Source organism: Myotis myotis, unplaced genomic scaffold, assembly GCF_014108235.1.
Source record: "Myotis myotis isolate mMyoMyo1 unplaced genomic scaffold, mMyoMyo1.p scaffold_m19_p_3, whole genome shotgun sequence".
NCBI lineage: Eukaryota > Metazoa > Chordata > Mammalia > Chiroptera > Vespertilionidae > Myotis > Myotis myotis.
Genome location: NW_023416335.1, coordinates 114,096,703 through 114,120,515, shown reverse-complemented (window position 1 = coordinate 114,120,515; position 23,813 = coordinate 114,096,703). Strand labels below are relative to the sequence as shown.

The window sequence follows — 23,813 nt, the reverse complement described above, 5'->3', positions numbered from 1 at the left end:
AGGCCCAGTGCATAAAAATTCATGTGTTGGAGGGGGGTCCCTCAGCCCGGCCTGCCCCCTCTCACAGCCTGGGAGCCCTCAGGGGCGGGAGGCAGCCCAGTGATCAGGAGAAGGTGATGCCCCCATCACACCTCTGCTGCTGCCACTGCTGGCAGAGCAAGCCTTGGACAGCCCTGGTTACCTGAGCCTTGAGCAGCCCTGGGCAGCTGGGCAGCCTCCATCCAAGGCTTGCCTGCATTTCAGGCCTGCCCTGGGCGGCTGGGCAGTCACCATCTGAGGCTTGCCTGAGCGGCTGGGGGACTGAGGGCAGGTCTGGCTGCACTGTGCACCTGCCACCAACCTCCCCCCCACCCCCATGGGGCTGAAAGGACTGGGGGACTCTGGTAGGGCTGAGGGGACTGGGTGCCGCCATCTTTATGATGGCGTGATGGTCAATTTGCATATTCCCTCTTTATTAGATAGAATTTGGTCAGGTGAATGAGTAAGAAGAGAAGCTCTAAATCTAAGAGTGGCTTTTTGATTGCCTTCATGTGTCAGGCAGGTCGCAAAGACTGCAAAGCAGCCAGGCGTGAGTTAGGAGGCCAGATAGCTACCGAAGGAGAAAGTGCATGCCTTGCAAACATGCACATGAATTCAGCTTTTAAAAAGTGCTGCCCTTTCTTCCAATAAGACTATAACAAAACCTTGTCTGATTCAGCCCTTGGGATGCCAGTGGAAATGCCCATGTTGAAATACATTTCCTTCCTGTACATCAAAAGCATTTGCTTTTATCTAGATTTGCAGTCCCTTTCTTTTTAGTCTCCTATTAATAAACACTGGCACATAATAATGTTATTGGAAGAGCATGGATCTTATCTGTGTTCTGTAGATAGACTATTAATCATTAGTATATCAGCTTTTCCATCTGTCTTAGGAAGTAATGGCAGAGACTTTATTACCAACTCTGGAGGGTCAGAGCCAGTGTTCTTGCTGCCTTTTGAAACTGCTAATCTTTTCAACTGTATGTTGACATTTTCTTTGTTGGCCAGAACAGATAACTCTCAGTGTTTCTGATAAGCAAATAAGGCTTGCAAAGATAAATGAAATCCATAGATAATTCCCATGCATCATTTTTTTCTATTATTTTGCTTTACTTCCTCAGGAAATCTTTTTTAGAGTAAGCAATGCTTGACAGATTTGAGTTTCATAGTGGCTTCTTTTCCTTAGCATTTCCAACTAAAGAGATTGTAAGGAAGTGGGTGGGGAAGCGTTTGTAGGTACAAATCCAATACTCCAGCCTGGAGCAGCCAGCTGGAGTTTATGGTAAACCACACACACACACACACACACACACACACACACACACACACGCATAAATTGCCAGAAAGGGCAAAGATCTCATTTTCCCAATCCCTCAGTTTGAATTTCTGCCTCCTTCTTGTCATGTGGTGATTAGTATTCTGCTTCACAGCATACACACACACACACACACACACACACACACACACACACACACGCCACCCTGCCGCGCTTTTATTACCAAAGTTATTAGTTTTATGTACATTATATCCCTTTTGCCTCAGGAGAGTTTAATTTCTCTGGGATTAGGACCTTTTATTTATCTTTTTTTCCTATTGTTCTTTGCACTGTGCTTTTTTTTATTGGATGATGCTCAGTAAATTGAATCCATTTCAGAGCCTTTTTGAGTCCTGTCACCACCTCATCTTGTTCCTCTTACCTTCCTAACTCTGGAGGCTTGATCCCGAGAGCTGCAGTCTGCGAAGGGGATGAGCACCAGACAGGGGCATGAGGAGCCTGGCCCCACCCACTGTGACAGGCCTTAGAGGTGGAACTTAGAGTCGCAAAGCCTTTCAAAGCTGTGGTTTTCACATATAAAACAAAAGGGTTGAACTACTTAATGTCTCACATCTTTTCTGTCTCTAACTCTCAGTGATTCTGTGATTGATATCTGCTCAGCAAGACATCACCCAGAGAGCTAAATAAAGGAAAGTTGTTATGCCACATATTAATTAATGGAGCCAATACAGTGGGGCCTTGACTTACGAGTGTCCTGACTAACGAGTTTTTTGAGATACCAGCTGTCTCTCGGCCGATTTTTTGCATTGAGTTGACAGAGTAGTTTGAGTTAATGAGCTCCTTAATGAGCTCAGTCTTGGAATGAATTAAACTCGTAAGTTAAGGCCCCACTGTACTTATTGTGTGCCTACAAGGCCCTGGCCACTTCTGGCCACTGGGGGTCTGTGGTGAGCAGGGCTTTTTTGACCCTTACCTTCCTGGAGCTGGTGCTCTAGAGAGAGATGCAGACCACAAACAATAAACACACATGGACTAGTGGGGGAAAGCTGTGTAGGACACGGGCTGCGACTGGGACAGAGGGTGAGCACCAAGGAAGCCTGCCTGACGGGGACACATTGAAGCTGAAGCCTGAAATGTAAGAGGGGTCCAGCCATGTGAGCAGCCAGGCATGGAGTGTGCAGAGCAGTGACAGAGCTGTAGGGTAAAGGAGAGGCCATGTGGTGAGAGCAGAGAGAGGGGTGGGGAGCGGGGCAGGGGAGAGAGGTTTCACCAGCCACGCAGGCCAGAGCATGGAAGCCCTGGGAGGTCATGGCAGGGAACCTGGTTAATATGTCAAGTTATTACCCTGGCTGTCATATGAAGGAAGAAGAATTCTACAGAAGCGAGAGCAGAAGCAGTAGATCTGGTAGGAGATTTGTATGTGGCTTACATGGGAGATGGTGGTGGCTGTAGAGATGGAGAAAAGTGGATGGCCTAGGCATGAACTTTGGAAGTCCCTCCGATTGCCCCTAATGGATTTGGTGTGAGTTAAAAGAGAAAGGGTCCGGGAAGCTTTAGAGATTTCCGGCTGTGTGGTAAGGTAGACAATGACACCACTATGCCAGGTAGAGAAGACCTGGGAGGACTGGGGCCTGGTGGTGTGAAGTGGGTGGTAGGCAAGAGGTCTTCTTATCCCCTGTAACTGCCTGGAATAAGTCCTTAAAATCTAACATCTCATTTTCTCTTGATAAAACCTGAGTTCTGGAAATAGCTTGTTTCCAATGTTTGTCATTAAATATAATTGTTAAAAACAATCTCATGTCTGAGATATGCAGTATGAAAGAAGAATTGGTAAGAGCCAAAAATCACATGCAATGGCCTGCAATCTCACTGGAGCTAAAGCATAAACAAAATAAAAGAATTTTTTTAAATCCTCACCCAAGGAAATGTTTTACTGATATTTTGAGAGAGAGAGAAGAGAGAGAGAGAGAGAGAGAGAGAGAGAGAGAGAGAGAGAGGTGAGAGAGAAATATGGATTAGTTGTCTCCTGTACTCACCCCACCAGGGATTGAACACGCAACCCAGGTATGTGCCCTTACTGAGAACTAAACCCGCAACCTTTCGGTGCATAGGACAACACTTCAATCAACTGAGACTCCTTGGCCAGGGATAAAATAAAAATTTTAACCCATCAACTTTAAAAAAGGTTGATTTAGTGGAAGCTCAGAGTGGTGGCTTCAGATCATGGGCTGTGGGTTCAAATACCAGCTCTTCCATTTCCTATCAGAAGTAATTGAACTATTCTTCACCTTAGTTCAGATCTGTAAGATGGGACAGTAATAATATTCAGCCATCAAGTTGTTATATGGATTAAATGCAATAAAGCACTGGAAACAGAGTCCGATAATGGTGTTATTCAGTGTCTACTGAACTTCGTTCAATTAAAAATGTTTTTGTCCCTCTTATGTGCCAACTACTGTTTAGGCTTGAGAATGGAGTGGTGAACTGAGGAAGAGGTGCCTGCTCTCCTGGAGCTCAGGTAGGATGAGAGGAGGCAGATAATAGACAGGTCAATATGCACAAGCATCAGATAACCCTGGGTGGTGAGAAGTGTGTACTAAACAGGGTGACCATATGTCCAGTTGACACCTGGTATCTGACAATCTGTTAGGTTTTGCATGTTTGAACTCTCAAAAGTGTTCCAATCCTCCTATATAATAAAGAGGTAATATGCAAATTGACTGTCATGCCCTTGCACAAGATGGCCACCCCCATGGGGTCACAAGATGGCCACCACAAGATGGCCAGCAGGGGAGGGCAGTTGGGGGGGACCAGGCCAGCAGGGGAGGGCAGTTGGGGGCAATCAGGCCGGCAGGGGAGCAGTTAGGCATTGGTCAGGCTGGCAGGCAGAAGTGGTTAGGGGGTGATCAGGCAGGTAGTCAGGCGAGCAGTTGAGAGCCAGCAGTCCTGGATTGTGAGAGGGATCCCAGATTGGAGAGGGTGTAGGCTGGGCTGAGGGGTCCCCCCACCCTGCCCAGTGCATGAATTTCATGGACCAGGCCTCTAGTTTCATATAAAAACTGATACACAAGCATTTGTAATGTTTTATTTATAATTGCCAAAACCTGGAAAGAACCCAAACACCCCTCACCTGGGGACTGTATAAAGAAACTGTGGTATGTAGCATGGAGTCCTATTTAGCTATAGGCAGGAACTGACTACTGATAGATGAATTTCATGTGCACTGTGCTAAGACAATGATTTCAACTTTTTTCATCTCATGGCACACACAAAATAATTACTAAAATTCTGCAGAGAATATATTTTTTGCCAATCTGACAAAAAATAGGTATACTTTTTATTTATTCACACTGGATGGCTATTATTGTGTTGGCTATTAGCATTTTTTTTAATTTGACAATATAAGGGAAAAGAGATTAGTGCTCCTGATTAAATAACTCAGGTATTGCATGTTTTAAAAAGTCTTGCGGCACACCACTTGAAAATTGCTATGCTGGGGGAAAGAAGATACACACTAAGGCTGTACAATGTACACTTATACTTGAATGGCATTCTGGAAAAGGCAAAATTGTAGGCACAGAAAAACAGATTATTAGTTGCCAAGGGCTTGGGGTTGGGGAAAGGTTGGCTACTGAAGGATTTTGGAAGTCTCTGGAGCTCATGAAACTGTTCTATATCTTGTTTGTGGTGGTAGTGGTCACAAGACCATATACATTTGCCAAAACTTGTAGGACTGCACAGCAAAAAGGGTGAATTTTACCATATATAAATTATATTAACAGGTAATTGGAAACAATTTTCACGCAAGAAAAAAGTGTCCCTATTTCAATGGTAAATGATCTGGTCATTCTAATTGGGAAGAGTTTTGAGAGGAAGGAGATGGAGCAGTAAATAGGGGAAAAGAAGGATAGAATGAAGAGTGACAGTTTTTTCTTGAGGGCAGCACTTGTTTATTCCACAAATGATTATGGGACATCCATTACGTGCCAGGCCCTGGCATATAGTCTAGGCACAGGAGATGCACTTGTAAACAAAACAAATACTGTCTCCCCTCCCCCATCAGCCCTGACTGGGTAGCTCAGTTGGTTAGAGTGTTGTCTCGATACATCAAGGTTTTGGGTTCAATCCCCTAGCAAGGCATATACACGAATCAACCAATGAATGCAAGGATGGGTGAATCACAAATTGATGTTTCTCTTCCTCTCTTTCTCTTTCTCTCTCTAAAGTCAATAAGTAAGTAAATTAAAAAAGAGAAAAACAAATATCCCTCAGAGAGCTTAGCATTCTGTGTAAAATGCAAATGCGTATGCCTGTTTCCACAGTGAGTCTAGCTTTAGGAACGCATCTTAAAGAAATATGGGTTACAATAAAGATATGCAATTCTCTGACAATAATGGGACTGGCAGGTAAATTATGTTAAAAGTGATCATTAAAATTATAAATTTATTACATTTATTTATGTGGGGAGGTGTCCATGACACGCAAATTAAAAAAGTGGAGTTATAGAAACACATTCTCTGACTCCTCTTTTGTAAAACACATTCTCTGACTCCTTTTTTGTAAAAAAAAGGGATATTACACATCAACTCTATTTCTTGGGGTGGGAGTAGGGGACATTGGTATTTTTATTTTTTTTAATACAACGAGTACCCATTTCTTTTATATTGGCAATTTTGAAAGAAAAATCCCATTCAAGAAAGAAACAAAATAAATATTAAACACAATAGGCAAGTAATTAATATCCTATATTTTCTGTGTTTGAAATTTCATGCTGGAAGGAAGTATTTGGGCTTTTAAAGGGGAAAGTTAATAATTTTTGTTGTCAAAGGTGAATGAGACTTCATTTGGAGAAACATGCAATATTTTTTATTGGTGAGACTTTAAATATTAGTTAATATAATATTTTGCTTAAATGTCAGATTGATCTATCCTATGAAAAGTCAAGTTACCTCTTCTCCTGGCCCTCTATAAAGGGGAAATAGCAGCATTTCAGTTATGTCCATATGCTTCTTCACCTTCCCTCCAAAGACATTCTTTCTGAACACAGTCCTGTTTATGTATTAGAAAAAATGTGACATACTCGTGTCCTGGACCTAGATAAGGAGGGTAAAGTGAGACCCAGAGAGCTGCTATATTTCATAGGATTAGGCATGCTGTCACAGAATTCAGCACCACAGATAGCTACAGAGCCTGGAACAGGTATTTACTAGTACTGTCCCCCAACTAGCAAGTCAATGTTTTAATCATATGATGGTGAAGCTGAACTCATTAAGTTCATCAGTCTGCAATACACCACGTTTTAGATGACCTGTAGTTGCATCTGTTGAGAATAAAATTTCACAAAATTATGCAATAGGACCAATAACCTGGATGTTCTTAAATGATTACAAAGACAGAAACAGAAACAATTGCCATGAGACTTTGAATACATCAACTTGTATGCAATATTCTAAGTGACTTAATATAAAATCATCCTATTCAATGTGGTGGAACATTATGGTCCCTGAATATATGCTCAGTAAAAATGTCAACCAGAATTTGAAAGTTGGGATTTTGACTTTTTCGTGTTGTTATACTTACTGTTAAATTTTGGGCTTACATCCTGTACATTTTTCTGTATCTAAAATTCTTCTGAAGGATAATTTATTGCATGGTAGTAGCTACTGTTGGATGGAATTGCATTTACATTCAAGGGCACAGCGCTTGAATATTTGTATGAAAACCCACAGCTGAAAAAGCCTTACACAGCAGACCTGGCAGCGGAGGAAGGCTGTACAACAGTAATGTTCAGTTTTTAAAACCCATGCCTCCTTTTAATGACAGGAAAATCATTCAAGCTTCCTTTAGTTTGTTTATTTTCTAAATAAAACAAATATTATGACAAGTGTAAATCAAACAGTTATGGTCAGAGGTATGTTTTCCATATAATTTCCTATGGCTATTCTGGGGCAGCCCTTCTGAGGTGAGGGGGAGAGGATGCCTCACCAGCTACCCAGTTGGAAAGGGTGGCTTAATAATCTGCATCTTAGAAGACTGAAACAATAGGGTTTGTGCTGTATTGAAAGTGGTGTCTGCATTTGCCATTTTGAACTCCAATTGGAGGAGAGTGCCTCATCCTGAGTGCCTACTATGTGCAAACTGCTTCCCAGACACCAGTTTACTACCCTCCAGCCTAGTGAGCTTACAGTTTAGTAAAAAAAATAAAATAAAAAAGAAAGACACATGTAGCTATAAGTAGGGTATATGTATCTGTAATAAGGAGATACTCCCTTAACTGTAGTAAAATAAGATGCACATCACTGCAATTAAAAAACACAGTATGACAGTGCCAAAAGGAAAGACTGGGGATTCAGGATATGAAGGGCTCCTTCTGCACCATTTTTGGGGGTGGGGCTGGAGGAGAAAATTTAGGAAAGTTTTCATGGGGGAGTTTTAGAGCTCAGAAGGTGGAGCTCCCTATGGATGTGGAGGACAACTTTATAGGGCAGGCTGTGCTAAGTAGAAGAGTCAAGGGGATGAAGTCTGGAAACGTGGGTCCATTGTTCATCAGACTTTGAGTGTCAAGCAGAGACACCTGTCACTGAGCCAGGTTAATCCATAGTCATGTTAGTAAAGGGCACTAAGATGGTAGAAAAGCTGAGTTCCTCTTTCTTTGAGAATGTCTTTCACACCGGACTGGACAGAACAAGCATGGTAATAGGAAGTTGAAGCACAAGATGGATGAAGAGAATGTGTCTGAGCATGTGGATGCTATCAGTCCTCTTTATGATTCATAAATGTTCATGCATTCCACTGAAGAGTTCTAGATGAGAAACAAACTAAAAAACAAACTAAAGGAAGCTTGAACTATTTTTCTGTTAAACCATTCCCAGAGATTGTGAGCTGGGGAGAGCTAAAGACATGTGTAATTGTTAAAGGTAATTTTGTTTGTTAGTAAGGAGAGGCTGCAGTGCTCAAACTACATGCCAGTGAGCCTGATGTGGAGCCCGCATTGGATTTTAATTAGCATTTGTGATTGGTGAGGTATGAGTACTGAGAAAAATAAACACAGATCCTTAGAATGGTGAGTAGTAGGTAGAACAAGTCATGGTAGATCAGCCTCATTTTCTTTTATTTCTCCACTTTTATTTTTACTCTTTTTATTTGGGTGAGAGGTGATGTTATAATTATTTTGAGAATATGTCTGACAAAGTTACTTTTTGTTTGTCAGTGTTTTATTTTTTAAAAAGTTTATTCCTATCCCTCCACACCCTCCCCTTTGGCAACGATCAGTTTGTCTGTTTTGCTTTGCTTGTTTATTTATCATTTATTTATTTTTGAGACAACTTTTGACAAGATCATATGGTATTTGCCTTTCTCTGTCTGACTTATTTCACTTGGCATAATACCCTCAAGGTTCATCCATGTTGTTGCAAATGCAAGATTTCACTATTTTCTATTGTTGAATAATATTTCATTGTAACCTATCTATCTATCTATTTATCTATATACATAATAAAAATTAATAGAAGATATGGAATGATATATATGTGTGTATATATATATAATCATCATTCATCTATTGATGGATATCTAAATTGCTTCCATATCTTGGCTATTACTCAAAGTTTCTTATGACATTCTATGGACAAGATGGGCCATGTGCAGTGGCTGCAGGGCCTGGTGGGAGGAGGAGTGCCTGTGTGAACTTGCCCAAAGAATGTTGATAAGCAGATGAGGAGCATCATGGAGTTACTTGTCCCTGCCACCAGATGCTGCCACTTTGTCCCCTGCCCATTTCTACTGGTACAATGACTATGACATTGGTACTATGAAATGAATGATAATATGGAAGTGCACCTCCATATCTTTGAAGATGGTTTGAAAACAGAATGGACTGCATATATTTTGGATGAAGGGTTGGCTCAAATTTTTTTGAATAGGATAGAACAGTGTACCTAGACCAGCAAGATGATGTTCCAGGGATATATTTTTATGATCCTACCCATGGGTGCTAAAAATCAGTTATGAATTTCTAGGATTGAATCAGTGTAGTTTAGGAATAACTCATATAATACTTGATGTTTTATTTGATAATATGGAATTAGCAGGGCAGTTTATATGCCCATGAAAAGGTCACTCTCTTAGAGTATGTGGTATAACTAAGAGAATGGAAATCTTGTTTCCACATAACCTTGGATGATGCACCCAGGACTGGAGTACTGTGTGAAGCTCTGAGCACCCTACTCAAAAGGAATCAGGAACCCTAGTGTGGGTGTTTATTGGGAGAATCTGAGTTCTTTAACAAGATTTTGGGGAAGAAGGGAGCACAACATCTTTTGACAAAGGATTGCATTGTTCTGTTCTAGGGAGGCGATACCAGCTGCTGGCTGGTTTGATGGTGGCCCTGCCCAGAGATGGGGAAGGGGGCTGCTTGGAGCTGGTGGATTTCCTGACACTGGGGCTTTTACCCTACCGGTAGGGGGAACTCCTTGGAAGACTATTAAGCATCAGATAGTCCATGAGCCTAGAAATCTTTAAATTTCTTCTGGACTTAGGACTTAACAAATAGATATTTTTCAAGATTAATTACCATTTCCCTCTAAGGCCATTGTTCATAACTTTCTATAGTCACGGATGTGAGGAACATGAAAGTTACGCTCCTCACCCTGGGAAAATGCACCTCAGAGGGGAGTGAGCATAGTTGGTTGACATATTTGCATTTTTTGTTTACTCACACACTCCTGTATTATGAGTGTGAATTTTTATGATCATGTTTATATTGGGGAAACTTTTTATCTAGTTGAGTACCTGGGATTGAAATCCAAGTCCAGAAAAAAACTGCTGTTCATGTTGACTCTGACTGTCTTCTGGTGGAACCACGGAGCTCAGGGGTGCCCAGGCGAGGGGAGAGATCAGGGAACACACCTTTGTATGTAATTTTGCCTCTGTCATTGGAGAAGGTTTGGAATTTGATTGTCCTGTCTCCTGAGAGCTTTCTCTCACTCTTTGGGTTCTGTTTTTGCTTTTCTGTTCTTATTCTTATGATGGTGACTTTTCCTTTTATTCTTCCTTTGTGCTCTGTACAGTTTCACCAACAGGCAGCTTTTCTTTTGTAGCTTCCCTTTTTGCATGGATGTTACTTTCCTGTCTCTGTCTTACTCTTAGCTGTGTGATCTTGGGAATCTTGTGATCTCTGCTTTCATTTCCTTACCAGGAGGGAGAAAAAAAGTGCAAGGAAATGTTAAGACCTATGTCTGGAGGTCATTAAAAACATTAATTGCTTAAATTAAAATTAAAGGTTAAGTAAATATGATTTAAAAATTAAATTGTACAAATATGTATTAGTGCTGAGAATTGTTCTTGGCCCTAGCAGATTCGAGCTTTCCATGCCCTCAGCGATGAGCATCATTTATGATTTATTGACAACTCTTTCTAGCAAGACCTTGATCTTATACCTATTTGTCACTGTCTTGCATCTGGTTGTGGATTGTGGTGTATGTGGTTTTGCTCATCAAAAATTCATTTATTTGTTTCTCCTAGCCTCAACAATTCAAACCAAACAGAGCTCTTAGTTTCATGCTTCTGATTCTTCCCCCAGAGTTAGAGATGCCCTTTTTCTGTGGATGGCCCATGTCTGTAAAGTTACTTGCTCTCCCTGACTTTCTGGGACACCTGTTTTCTGACTCAGGGAACACAGTATTCTTTTAAACTGCTGTCTTATTGATTTGCCTGCATACTTTTTGTATTTGTACCTGAGGGACACATGTAGCTTCAAGAAGAACATTCTTAAAATTGAATAAGGGAAGTATCTGAATACAGGAAGGGGATTCCTTGAGAATCTCTTCTGTGTCAAGGAACGAAGGCTAGGATGAAGGGAGTTGGGAGGATGAGGGCCATGAGTGCACATGGGGAGAGTAGAAGGGCAGGACAGCAGGGAAAGAGCACATGTGTGCAGGTGCTTATATGTGTGTAAGGTTATGTGAACACGGGAATGGCCTAGATCAGTATAATACTAGTGGCCCGGTGCACAAAATTCATGCACAGGGAGGTGTCCCTCAGCCCAGCATGCACCCTCTCCAATCTGGGATCCCTCTTACAATCCAGAACCACTGGCACCTAAGCGCTCACCTGCCTGCCTGCCTGATGCCTCTAACTGCTCTCCTGCTTGCCTGATGGCCCTAACTGCTCTTCCCTCCTTCTCTGATTCCCCTAACTGCCTATCTGCTCTCCCCTCCAGGCCTAAACCTCCTAACTGTCCATCTGCTGTCCCTTCCTCTTAGCACCTTCAGATCCCAGTGCAGGAGTGCTGAGAGCTCTCTGCCGAGGCCCACCCCTGTCTTGATACCCCCCTCCTCCCCCCTGGCCCAGGCGGTGCGATGGGCCTGCACACACCTCCACCAGGGGGCTGCCCCCATCCTAATGACCCCCTCCAGGCTGGGCAGCACGGTGGGCCTGCGTGCACCTCCGCAAGCAGCTTCATGTCCTGATGGTGCAAGTTCCTGCCCTGTCCCCACCCACCAGCTCCTGTGCACATGCAGCCTGTTGAACGGTCATGACTGGGACACCGTTAGGACCAATTATTTGATCCTTCTTCCCCTCTCTTGGGAGAAATTGAATTTTAATTTACTTTTCCCATTTTATGTGAGTTTTCTCTACTTTTTTGAGTTCCGACAAGAAATTTATATGGAAAGTACATGCTTATGTATAGATACAAAAGAAATGAAAAGAGAGCTTCATCAGCTGAGCACTTAAGGATGCCCATGATAGGTTGTCAAGTGAAAAATTAAGTAGGGAGGTAGCTGCAAGTTATTGGTAATTTTCCATCCTTTATGTTTCTTGTTCATTATATATTTTTTTGTTTTATAACATATCCTCCTATCTAATAAAAGAGAAACATGGTAATTAGCCGTACGTCTGCTACCCTTCCCATTGGCTAATCAGGGGGATATGCAAATTAATTGCCAGCTAAGATGGCGGCCGGCAGCCAGGCAGCTTGAAGCAAACATGAGGCTTGCTTGCTTCAGTGACAGGGGACTCCAACGTTCCCTGCCTGCCGCTGCTGGCCTCTGAGCTTGCAGTTTGAAACATTGTTACAAATATAGAAGCTAAACAAAACCCCAGAAACCTGCTTTCAGCCAGCCAGGATCTCAGAGCTGGATTTGAAATAGTGTTTCGATTATAGAACCCAAACAAACCAGATACCTGCTTTCAGCAGCAGAGGCCTCAGAGCTGGAGCCAAGTCTCAGAGTTAAGCTGGCCCAGAATAAAAAAAAAAAAAAGGACAGGTTGGGAGCTTCAGTCACCTGCCAGCCTGAAAACAGCCCTCAGCCCCTCACCCAGACTGGCCAGGCACCCCAGTGGGGACCCCCACCCTGAAGGGTGTGTGACCAGCTGCAAACAGCCATCAGCCCGTCATCCAGGCTGGCCAGGCACCCCAGTGGGGACCCCACCCTGATCCAGGACACCCTTCAGGGCAAATCAGCCAGCCCCCACCCGTGCACCAGGCCTCTATCCTACATGGTAAAAGGGTAATATGCCTCCCAGCACCGGGATCAGCGGAGCCGCGAGGCCTTCCGGTACCGGGATCAGCGTGACAGGGGGCAGCGCCCAAAACCCCTGATCGCCCTGCAGCTCTGTGTGTGACAGGGGGCAGGGCCACAACCTCCCTATCCGCCCTGCTCTGTTCGTGACAGGGGAAGGCGCCCCAACCCCCTGATCAGCCCTGTTCTGTGCCTGATAGCAGGGAGCTCCCCAACCCCCTGATCGCCCTGTGGCTCTGTGTGTGACAGGGTGCGGTGCCTCAACCCCCTGATCGGCCCTGCTCTGTGTGTGACAGGGTTCGGCACCCCAACCCCCTGATCGGCCCTGCTCTGTGGGTGATAGAGGGCAACGCCCCAACCGCCTCCCACAGGCCCTGCTCTGTGTGTGACGGGGTAGAGCCATAACCTCCCCATCGGCCCTGCCCTGAGTGTGACAGGGTCCGGCGCCCCAACCCCCTGATCCGCCCTGCTCTGTGTGTGACAGGGGGCGGTGCCCCAACTCCCCTATCGGCACTACTCTGTGAGTGACGGGGGGAGCTCCTCAACCCCCTGATGGGCCCTGCTCTGTGCATGACAGGAGGGAGCTCCCCAACCCCCTGATCGACCCTGCTCTGTGCATGACAGGGGGGAGCTCCCCAACCCCCCTGATGAGCCCTGCTCTCTGCGTGACAGGGGGAAGCTCCCCAACCCCCTGATCGACCCTGCTCTGTGCGTGACAGGGTATGGAGCCCCAACCCCCCCTGATGGGCCCTGCTCTGTGAGTGACAGGGGGCAGCGCCCCAACCCCCTCATTGGCCCTGCTCTGTGCGTGACAGGGGGTGGCGCCACAACCTCCTAATCGACCCTGCCTTGAGTGTGACAGGGGGCGGTGCCCCAACCCCCCAATCAGCCCTACCCTGAGAGTGACTGAGGGTGGCATCGTAACCTCCTGATCCGCCCTGCTCTGTGCATGACAGGGGGCAGCACCCCAACCCCCCAATCGGCCCTGCTCTGAGCCCGACCAGGGGCTGCACCTAGGGATTGGGCCCGCCCTCTGCCACCTGGGAGCAGGCCTAAGCCAGCAGGTCGTTATCTCCCGAGGGGTCCCAGACTGGGAGAGGGCACAGGCCGGGCTGAGGGACTCCCCTCCCCCCCCGAGTGCACAAATTTTGTGCACCGGGCCTCTAGTATATATTATAAAATAAATATACATATATGTTTATATAGATATATGATATATGTACATATTCTTTTAAATATATAAAACTGCATATTAAACAATGACAAGTGGGTTGCCACGTAACCTATTTTAGTAGAAACATCACAAGAGCTTCCCAGGTGTTGTGTGTGCATGTGTGTGTGCATGTCTGTGCACGCTCACGAGCTCACATATGTGTGTATGAATGAGGAGGAAGGTATGGAAGACTGTTTACTTTTAATCCCCTTTTGGGGAATTAGGGACAAGGCAGAACCTTGTTACTTTTAACTCTCTCACCCAGGGCCGAATAAAATGCATTAATAGTGTGATAAACAATGTTTACCGATGATCTGTGTATTTACTTTGATAGAAATTTAAATACTGTGTTGGATTTTAAGCTCTGAGGACAGAAAGAACATTGATCTTTATAACTCATTCAGTCATTTGTTCATTCATATTAATTGCCTGATATATATGCTGAGTGCAAACATATTTTCTTCAGTGTCTTCTACAGATAAAGTTTTTTAAACAAATAAAAATAAAATATATTATGAAAGTTCATTGTAGAAGTACCTAATCTATTCTTGTGGATCGGGAAGGCTTCCTAGAAGAAGTGGTATTTATACTGCAAACTGAAGAATACAAATGAGTTACTTGGGTGAGGTTGGGGAACATTCCACATCCCATTTACATGGGAGAGTATGTGCAAAGGCCCTGAAGCAAGGAGGAAGGAACGTGGCTTGAAGAATGAGAACAGTGTGGCTGTCGCCTAGAGAATAAGAGGGCGATGAGTGGGGAGGAGGCCAGAAAGGGGTGTAAGGACTGGATCATGCAGACCTTGCAAGTTGGAATAGAATCCTCTAACTTTTTATTTCAAAAATGTTCAAACATATACAAAAGTTGTGGGTATAGTAGAGTGGATCACCTAGATTTTCAAATTGCCATTTTGCTATAGTTGCATGTGCTCTCTCTCTTACACACAAATGTGCACACATATTTTTCTCTTTGCTGAACCATTTGAGGTAAGTTAAGGACAGCATGCCATGTTAAGAAGTATATCGTGTCTAAAAACATGTATCTTCCAAAACCAAAGATTATCTCTGATATGATCACAATACTGTTATATAGCCAAGAAAGCTAATACTGATCAAACACCTTTACCTAATATACAGTCCATGTTTAAATTTCTAATTGTCTCAATACTTTGCTAACTTTTTTAAAAAACCCAAGGCCCAGTCAAGGATCATGCACTGTGTTTAGATAACTACTGGCATTTTGGGCCAAGGTTAGGCCAGTTATTTTATAAAATGTCCATCAACTTAAATTTGATTATTTCCTCCTGATGAAATTCAGGTTGAACATTTATAGCAAGAATACTACTGGGTGATATGAAGCACTGAGAACTACCTAGCCTCGGGAACACTGATAGTTTCCATTATTGATGATGATAAATTTGATCATTTAATTAGGGAGATGTCCACCATTTGTCTCAATTGTAAAGATAAAATTTTTCTTTTGTAAGAAATAAAGTAATCTGGAGGATGGTACCTTGAGATTCTGTAAATATTCTGTTCCCCAACAATCTGTCACCCAGGAGCACTGCTGTGTCCCTCGCCCAAGATAATGATGACTCTGGTGGTTGAAAAATGGTGATTTCCTAACTGCATAGTTTCCCTGTATTAGTTGGTAGTCTTCTGTGAAGAAGAGCCTTTTTTTCTCCTCCACCCTTTTAATTCATTATCAGTAGGGACTTGTGGATTTTTAAAATCTGAATTTAAGATTTAATAGGTGTTCACCATCCATTTCTAACATTAATTATTCTGAAGTTTCAATTTCTCCCTACTTGGTCAGCAGGAGCCCTTCTCTGAAAGGTTTTTTAGAAATCTATGGGTTGAATGAATGAAATAATACTATGAAAGTGATGAGTAAATCTGTGCTCACCATGCCTTTTTCTCTTGAGAATCTCTGTGTCAATTTAACAAGGTTTTATTTTTATTTCTCTCTAGGTCTCATGGATTAATTGGCTCTTGTTCAGCAAGCCCCTAACAGATAAGTCGTCCAGCCACATATCAAGACAAGGTTCGGTTTTAAAATTGCTCTGAAAATGATTAAAAGCCGTGTCTCGATGTAACATTGTCAGGGGGCGACGAGCAGCTTCAGAATTTCCTCTTAACCCCGCAGCAGCTTGAGGAAGCCCCTCTCCGTCCAGGCTCCGTCCAGGAGGGCTGCATGGCGAGCAGCCCCCACTGAAGGTGGAAGATGAGTGTCCCATTGGCTCCCAAGAAATCATATTACACTCAATTGCAGGACAACAGAAAGGGGGTGAAAAATAATAATGAGAGTCTCCTAAGTCTGGGTGATACTAATGCCAATCAGATCCTGGTGGAGGGCGGTCCCTCTCGCGATGAGTCTCAGACATGTGACCTGACAGATGAAATTGGAAATGCAAATTCACATGAGCCAGAAAACAGAAGCCATTTCCATAACGAATTTCACTCACTTCAGGGCTTTGGGAAGGGACTACAGGCTGGCCCCAGCAGCCTGAAGGATTTAAAATTGTCTGCAGCTGTTCGTAGGGAAATAAATGAAGAGCACGCAATTCAGAGAGGCACAGCTCTCCTGCAGCCCGCGTGGAGCGGACAGGGACCAAGTCTGGCAGGCTGGAGGTCTGTTACGGGTGAGGCCAGTCCAGACGTTTTGACTCCAAAAGGCACCGAAACTCCCCGACATGCTCCCAAGGATAAACTGGCAAAGACGCTGGACGACGCGGCACTGAGAAGGCACGCTTTGGATAGGGCGAGCAGCCCTGCTGCTGCAGGGGACCAGTTCACGAAGGAGTGTGCCGGGAGCCTGACTCAGCCACCTCCACAGCCTGTCCCACTGGACCCCCCTGATGCCCCGGATGGCATGCCCAAGGGTGGTGAGGGGCCACAGAAGACAGTGACATCCCACTCCCCAGGGACAGCTTGTCCTCCAGCTGACATCACCTCAGAGGGAAAGAGTGTGTGTCATCCTAAACCATCTACCTCAGAAGCCAAGGAGACCACCTGCTTAGAGCCCCCGATGGGAGGAGCACATGTGCCAGAAGTTAGCAACGAGAGCACACCACGCTCTGCCCAGTCAGGGTGTGCTCTGACTTCAGCACCCAAGGACGCCCTGAGTGAGCCAGAAGCACAATTAGATCAGGAAAAGGGAGGGCCCAAGCCAGAGCTGAAATCTGTCCAACCCTGGGCCCTGCAGGAGTTCATGTCAGCCCGGGCCGAGTGTCTGGGATGTCCCAAGGAAGACAGCGTCTTACTCCAAGAGAGAAATTTGCCTGGCGGGGGAGCACAGCAAGAAGCCCCCACCAGGGCGGTCAGCAGCCTGCCCCAGCCCCAGAGCAGTGTCCACACGCCTGGAGGGCCAAGAGGCAGGAGCGTGCAGGACCAGAGCGCCGTCCACCTGGGTGAGCAAGGTTCTCTCCAGACCTTCCCCAAACCTGGCCTGGCTTCCTTGCGAGCTGCTGATAATCAGCTCCCCGGCAAAATTTCACCAGTTGCAGCTGGGAAGCTGCATGAAAGTTCATCCAGCAGCATGTCACCAGGTGATGGTCATGCAGCTTTTATTCCTCGTGCCCCAGCTGACAGCAGACCCTCAGCTGCCAGCGAGGAGAAAAGGGTGCTGAGCAGTGGGAGCAGGGCCAGTGCTATGGATTTTACTTCAGATCCTTCTGTTGGAGAGAGTAAAACTGGGGTCCCTGAGCCCCTTGACCCTCAGAGCAGCAGCTCAGAAGCCGGGGAAAGCAAAGAGGTCACTACATCTGTTGCTGAAAATAAGAACCTTCTAGAAAATGCAGTTAAGACTGAAAGTTCCACAGCAAGAACTGATTCTCCTCTCAGTGTCCCAACCCCTCTCCACCCAGAGACAACTGTCAGTGTGAGCCACCAGCCCAGCGCCAGTCTTCAGGACTTGAGTATGTATACAGGGTCACCCTCAGGGCCACTCTCGGCTGCCCCACCTCCCACTGACAGCTTGCAGTTGTTGAACACCTCCCCCAAAGTGCCTGACAAGAACACCTGCCCCAGTGGGATCCCCAAGCCAATCTCCACACATTCTGAGGGTACACCTTCCTCGCAGGAGGCACTGGAGAGCCACCAGGTTGAAAGAACAGCAGAAAGGACAGAACCCAAGCCCATCATTTTGCCCAAGCCCAAGCACGTGAGGCCCAAGATCATCACCTACATCAGGAGGAGTCCGCAGGCTCTCGGACAGGTGGACACCTCGCTGGTCCCAGTGGGCCTTCCTTATGCTCCGCCCACATGTAACACGGCTCTTCCCAAAGAGGAGAAGGTGGCAGGCAGAGACCTGAAGCCGGCTGCCAGCCTCTACGAGAAGTTCAAGCCAGACTTGCAGAAGCCGAGGGTCTTCAGTCCTGGGTTGATGGTATCTGGGATCAAACCCCCAGGACACCATTTCAGTCAGATTAGTGAAAAGTTTTTGCAGGAGGTAAGAGAATATCATTGTGATATGATTTATAAGTTGAACATCTAAACTTTGTCACATATTTTCAATTGTGAAAACAGAATATTCTCCCTTTGGAAAGTCTCCCTTGGATATACCTGTACAGAAATAATGCTTTTAATAGAGGAGGTTGTAGACGAATGGACATTTTTGACTGGAGAAGGTTGATGATCGTAATGAGATGGATCTACCACCTGAGGAGACTCACGTAAATTCCACGCAATAGGATACACATGAAGTTAGATGAGCATGCGTTTAAATTGTCTTCTGTGTTTAAATAAGTGAGCCTAATTCATCTATAAGCCAGGTCAATAGAACAAAAGTCAGAAATAAATGCATTGTTCAAATTGGTCAGACTTCATCCTCTGAGGGGGATATCTCATATTCACACAAGTGAAGAACACAGTGAGTAGAAAATAGGCATGGGTCAAAATAATCATTACCTAACATTTAGTTGAGCACCTGCTATGCCATGTAATATATTTAACCTTTGTCAATCTTCAGCAGTCCTTACTGTAACTCTCTGGAGATTGGGATTGCTGGTTTTATCATTATATAGATGAGGACACAGATGTGGAGAGGTATGCATAACTCACCTAAGGCCACAGAACAATGGCAGCACTGAGATGCTCTCCTAGGCCCTCACCCTTTCCTCTGGGTGCTGCCCCTTTAAGTAACTGGGTGCTAGGTGAGTCATCCTCCCAGAGCTCATGAAGACGATTGGCCTCCAGAAGCAATGTCCTGGCAGGCAGAGTGATCAATTAAAAGGAAAGCTGGCTCAGATCATTCCTCTCCCTAACACCCTTCAGGTCTGCCCAGGCCACTCAGACCACAGGCTGGAGTCTGTAGGTGGCTCATTACCTCCTGACTGCCTCTCCTTCCTCCAGACTTCCTCTCTCCCTCTGCTGCCCCAGGCCTTTTGCATTGCCCTCTACTTGGAATGTTCCTCCCAGATACCTGAATGACTATCTCCTTCACTTTCTTTAGGCCCCTTCAAATGTCATTTCATTGGGAAGGCTTCCTTTCCCCAGACACCTTTCTATAGGTTCTTTCTTATTAGAACTTATCTCTCCTATATACCTTTTTTGCTTTTGCTGCATTAACTAGAATGTGAAGTCCGTGAGAGAAGAGACTTTCTCTGTCTTTTGTTCCCCACAGTGACCCCAGAGTTCAGTGCTTGGCATAAACACATGCTCACAAATGTTGAGTGATAACTGATTTATGAATTCACATATGATGGATACAAACAGAAGTTAACCAAAGCTCCCTAGAGATAGAATAATCCAGTCCCAGGTTGGACTCTAGCTTGATTGATTGTATCAACAGTTTTACAGACTTTATTGATCATAGCAGATGTCATCTCTGGCACAAAGTAAGTGGTCAATCCATTCTTAGCAGCACATCTCCACCAAGGCTAGCACTGACCAGGTGCCCCAGAAGCTGGCCATCTGCCGACCATGGTGCCAGCTGTCAGCACTGAATCACGCTGCTGGCTTCCCGTCTTCTGACTCTGCGCCTGGAGAGGCTTCCCCCTCACACATCTAGAGAGAGGATGCTGACCCGAGAGTTTAGGGGGGTCTAGTCTCTATGGTAGGGACTCAGCCCCATGCAGGGCTGCATGGTGTCCTGTTCTAAGTGCAGTGAAAGCATGCCCTGGCCAGAGGAACTTAGAGTCTGACCCTAGGCAGTGCCACCTCACTAACAATGGACAATTTGCCACTCTGGTTTATAGGTCAGGCTCTTAGATTGGTGACTGTGAATCTTTCTTAAATTACCAAACACATATCCCCCTGGCCCTTGGCCTTTGCTCCTATCTCTGTGAAGCTCAGCAAGTCTCAGTCCTCTGGTCAGGCTTGGCGTGGGGAGATCCGACCACTGTGCCCCCAGCTCATGACAGAATATGTTTCTGACAAGTTGCCACAGAAATATTTATTTTTATTTATTTTAATTAAATTTATTGGGTGACATTGGTCAACATGATCATACAGGTTTCAGGTGTGGGTTTATATGTTACAAGATCTGTATTTTGCACTGTGTGCCCACCCCCAAAGTCAAATCCTCTCCTGTCACCATATATTAGGACCCACTTCTTCCTCTACTCCCTTCCCTCATCAAAAATACCTTCACAGAAATATCTAAAATAAACTTTGACCAAATATCTGGGTACAGTGGCCCAGGTTAGTTGACACAATTAGACATCACAAGTCATCTCCCTGGGCTGTCCCAGTGGCTTCTCAGTGAAGCCTCCACATTTACCCATGGCTTTCCAGCCCAGGATCCCATGGAAAACAGCATAGGGCAATCACAAAGAGGGACAATCTGGTAAGAACTGATTTGTTTGTGTGCTTTGATGGATTTTAGGAATTTGAATGAAATCATGAGCATACTTTAGTTTGTTTTCAAAATAATTTCTCTAAAAATACTCAATTGGAGCTTTGTGCAGTGGCAGTATTATAGACAATGAAGTTTATCCCAGGCATGATTATTGCTAATTGGGGAAAATAACTCCACTAGAGAAGCAGGAAAAATAACAGTTTGGGTGGGTCTTTATGTGTTTTTCACTATGCAGTGATCCCTGTTGTGTTCTGTCAATAAAGATGAAAGATACAAGGAGTGTGAAGTTGTTTGTAGATTCCCCTGTTTTATTAAAAACCAGAGGCCCAGTGCACGAAATTCGTGCACAGGTAGGGTTCCTAGGCCTGGCCAGCAATCAGGGCCAATTTGTGGGGTGACCAGCGGGCTGATTGGGGGGCCCCTGCTGGCATCTGTCTTGGCTGGCCTGGGGGCTGCGGGCTGGGGGCAGCTCCTGCATTGAGCATCTGTCCCCTGGTGGTCAGTGTGCGTGATAGCGACTGGTAGTTCCACCAGTCATTCTGCTGTTTGGTCAATTTGCATTTAGGCTTTTATTATATAGGACTAGAGGCCTGATGCACTAAAATTTGTGCAAGAGTAGGCCTTCCTTTCCCCGGCTGCTGGCACCAGCTTCCCTCTGGCACCTGGGACCTGGGCTTCCCTTCTCTGGCCACCTGTAGGCACCCAGGACCCAGGCTGGCTTCCCTCTGGCTGCCCGCAGGCACCCGGGACCCGGGCTGGCTTCTCTCGGGCCCCGAATTCATCAGGAAGGACGTCCGGAATGACATCTGGTCTAATTAGCATATTACCCTTTTATTATTATAGATGCACTGATTAGGTATCTGAGGCATATTTCTCACCTGTGTAAAGAATTTGTTATCTTACCAGTGACAAATTATCCAACAAAATGACAGGCATTGAAGTTACTGAAATCGTGATGACCATTTCCCAGGTGGGTTTTGAGCCCTAAAAACTATGCAGTTTCAAAGAACTGAGTAATTACTGAGCTCAGCATATTGCAATCCTAAAAACTTGACAGATATAGGTTAGAAATGATTATAATTTCCTCATGTAAGCACCTGCTAAAAACAATGTGCAGTGGCATCAAAATTTAGAAACAAAAATAAAAGAACAGAGAAAATATAAGTATAATATAAAAGCTAAAGATCAATAGTAAGAGAATTAAGTGGAGAATAGTAAACATTTTTATCAGAGTGCAAAGGTATAATGTTCTTTTGAAGGAATGTAATTTGCTGTGGCCCCAGTTCAGCCGGTCTACAATAGCAATCATGCATGTTTTACAATGTGATTATGATAAAACTTTAAAGGCCTAATCTTTAGTTTCAATAATGTCAATTTAAGGAGAACTTGTATCTATTTCAGCATTCAAAGAGTATCAATTTAAGGGCTTATCTCTTCCAACAGTTCGGCTCAGAGCTTCATAGACCCTATTAAAAATACTAGTATTGTTAAATGCTTGTGATTCGTGGATATGTATGACATAAAATATATTGTGATTTAGAGCAGAATTAATTAACAGATGTATTTTTCATGCATGGCCTCTGGCACTATTCTTTTTAAACTGAGAGGAAATAGATGATTGTACGGTCTTATTTTTTTCCTTTTTAATATGAAGAAACACTGATGACATGAACAGGCTCTGTGAGTTCAGAATTGCATACATGAAAGGTAGCCATAAGTTGTATTCTAGTCTAAACTGTTAACTGGAAAAAAGTAACAGGAATGTTACATTATTAAATTTAGGAAACAATAGAAAGCTGTTTTGTTTGTCTGCTGGATGCTCACTGATTTTGGCCATGGACAGACACGGTTTTAGGTCAGTGATTCAGCAGCCAACAGACTCTCTCCTAGAACTTCCATTCTGGTGAATCTTTCCCAGGCATTCCTGTCAGCCCGCCCTTAGCAGGGAGGACAAGCAGAGGATGTAAATCAGTCTCTCATTTTCAATGACGTAAATAGATTATGGAGGCCTGAAAACACATTTTTTCCATTAACATTTATATTCTTTCAAATAGCCTTTTCTCCCTCATTAACAGTGCATGTTTTATTTCATAAGTAGCCTAGAAAAGACAACATAAATTGGTAAAGTTCATTTTTTTTATTATAAAACTATGTTACCATAAAAATTGTGCCTTTTCTCCATAGGAATAATGAAACTCATAATTCTATGAACACTTGCAAATTCTTTCCACGCTTCATTAACATTATTTACTTATAGATTGGCTACTTGCACAAATTCTGATGATTTTGTAGCAATCAAATTAAAAAATCTTACCAAATAAGTTCTTTTTTCTCCCAGTGAGATGTAGATTTATAGACTATTAGAACTGGAGGAGACCCAAGAGGTCATCCAGGTGTGTTGTCAACTCAACAATGAAGACACTTGTGCCCCAAGAAGGTAAGTGATCAGGGATGGAGCAACTCAGAGATGCCAGGTGGTTATTGCTGGAGCTGAGTGTCCTGAGCAGGTGCAGTCCTCATCCTGCCATGTGATTTTTTTGATTGAGCTTCTGTTCATTTGCTATAGGTTACAGAACTCCCTGGAAAAGAAGAATTTTGTTCTCCTCCCTATGCACACTACGAAGTTCCTCCCACCTTCTACCGCTCCGCCATGCTCCTTAAGCCCCAGTTGGGATTGGGCGCGATGTCCCGTTTACCTTCTGCAAAGAGCAGGATCCTGATCGCCAGTCAGAGGTCTTCAGCAAGTGCTATCCACCCGCCAGGACCCATGGCAACAGCTGCAACTCTCTACAATTCTGATCCTTCAGGTAACCCATCCAACAATGACTGTTTTCCCTGCTGCACTTTTAAATAGTTATCATATGAAATGTGGTAACTGTCTAAAATACGAATGCCTCACCCTTTTTCTGTTATTCCATCTGACATTTATCAAGACTTATCTATCTTTAACTGTCACCTTCATGGCACCTTTAAAATGATGGCCC

The 23,813-nt window shown here is 44.4% G+C and overlaps 1 protein-coding gene and 1 pseudogene across 1 annotated transcript in view; both read left to right on the top strand.

Moving 5' to 3' along the window:
* MTUS2 (microtubule associated scaffold protein 2) overlaps positions 1-23,813 on the top strand; it is a 554,541-nt gene that overhangs the window by 182,678 nt on the left and 348,050 nt on the right. The window contains exons 3-4 of the mRNA XM_036300894.1: positions 16,002-18,480; positions 23,396-23,636. Coding sequence (XP_036156787.1) covers positions 16,255-18,480; positions 23,396-23,636 — 2,467 coding nt within the window. The 5' untranslated portion in view covers positions 16,002-16,254. The remainder of the gene's footprint in view (positions 1-16,001; positions 18,481-23,395; positions 23,637-23,813) is intronic.
* LOC118652182 lies at positions 20,927-21,098 on the top strand (annotated as a pseudogene).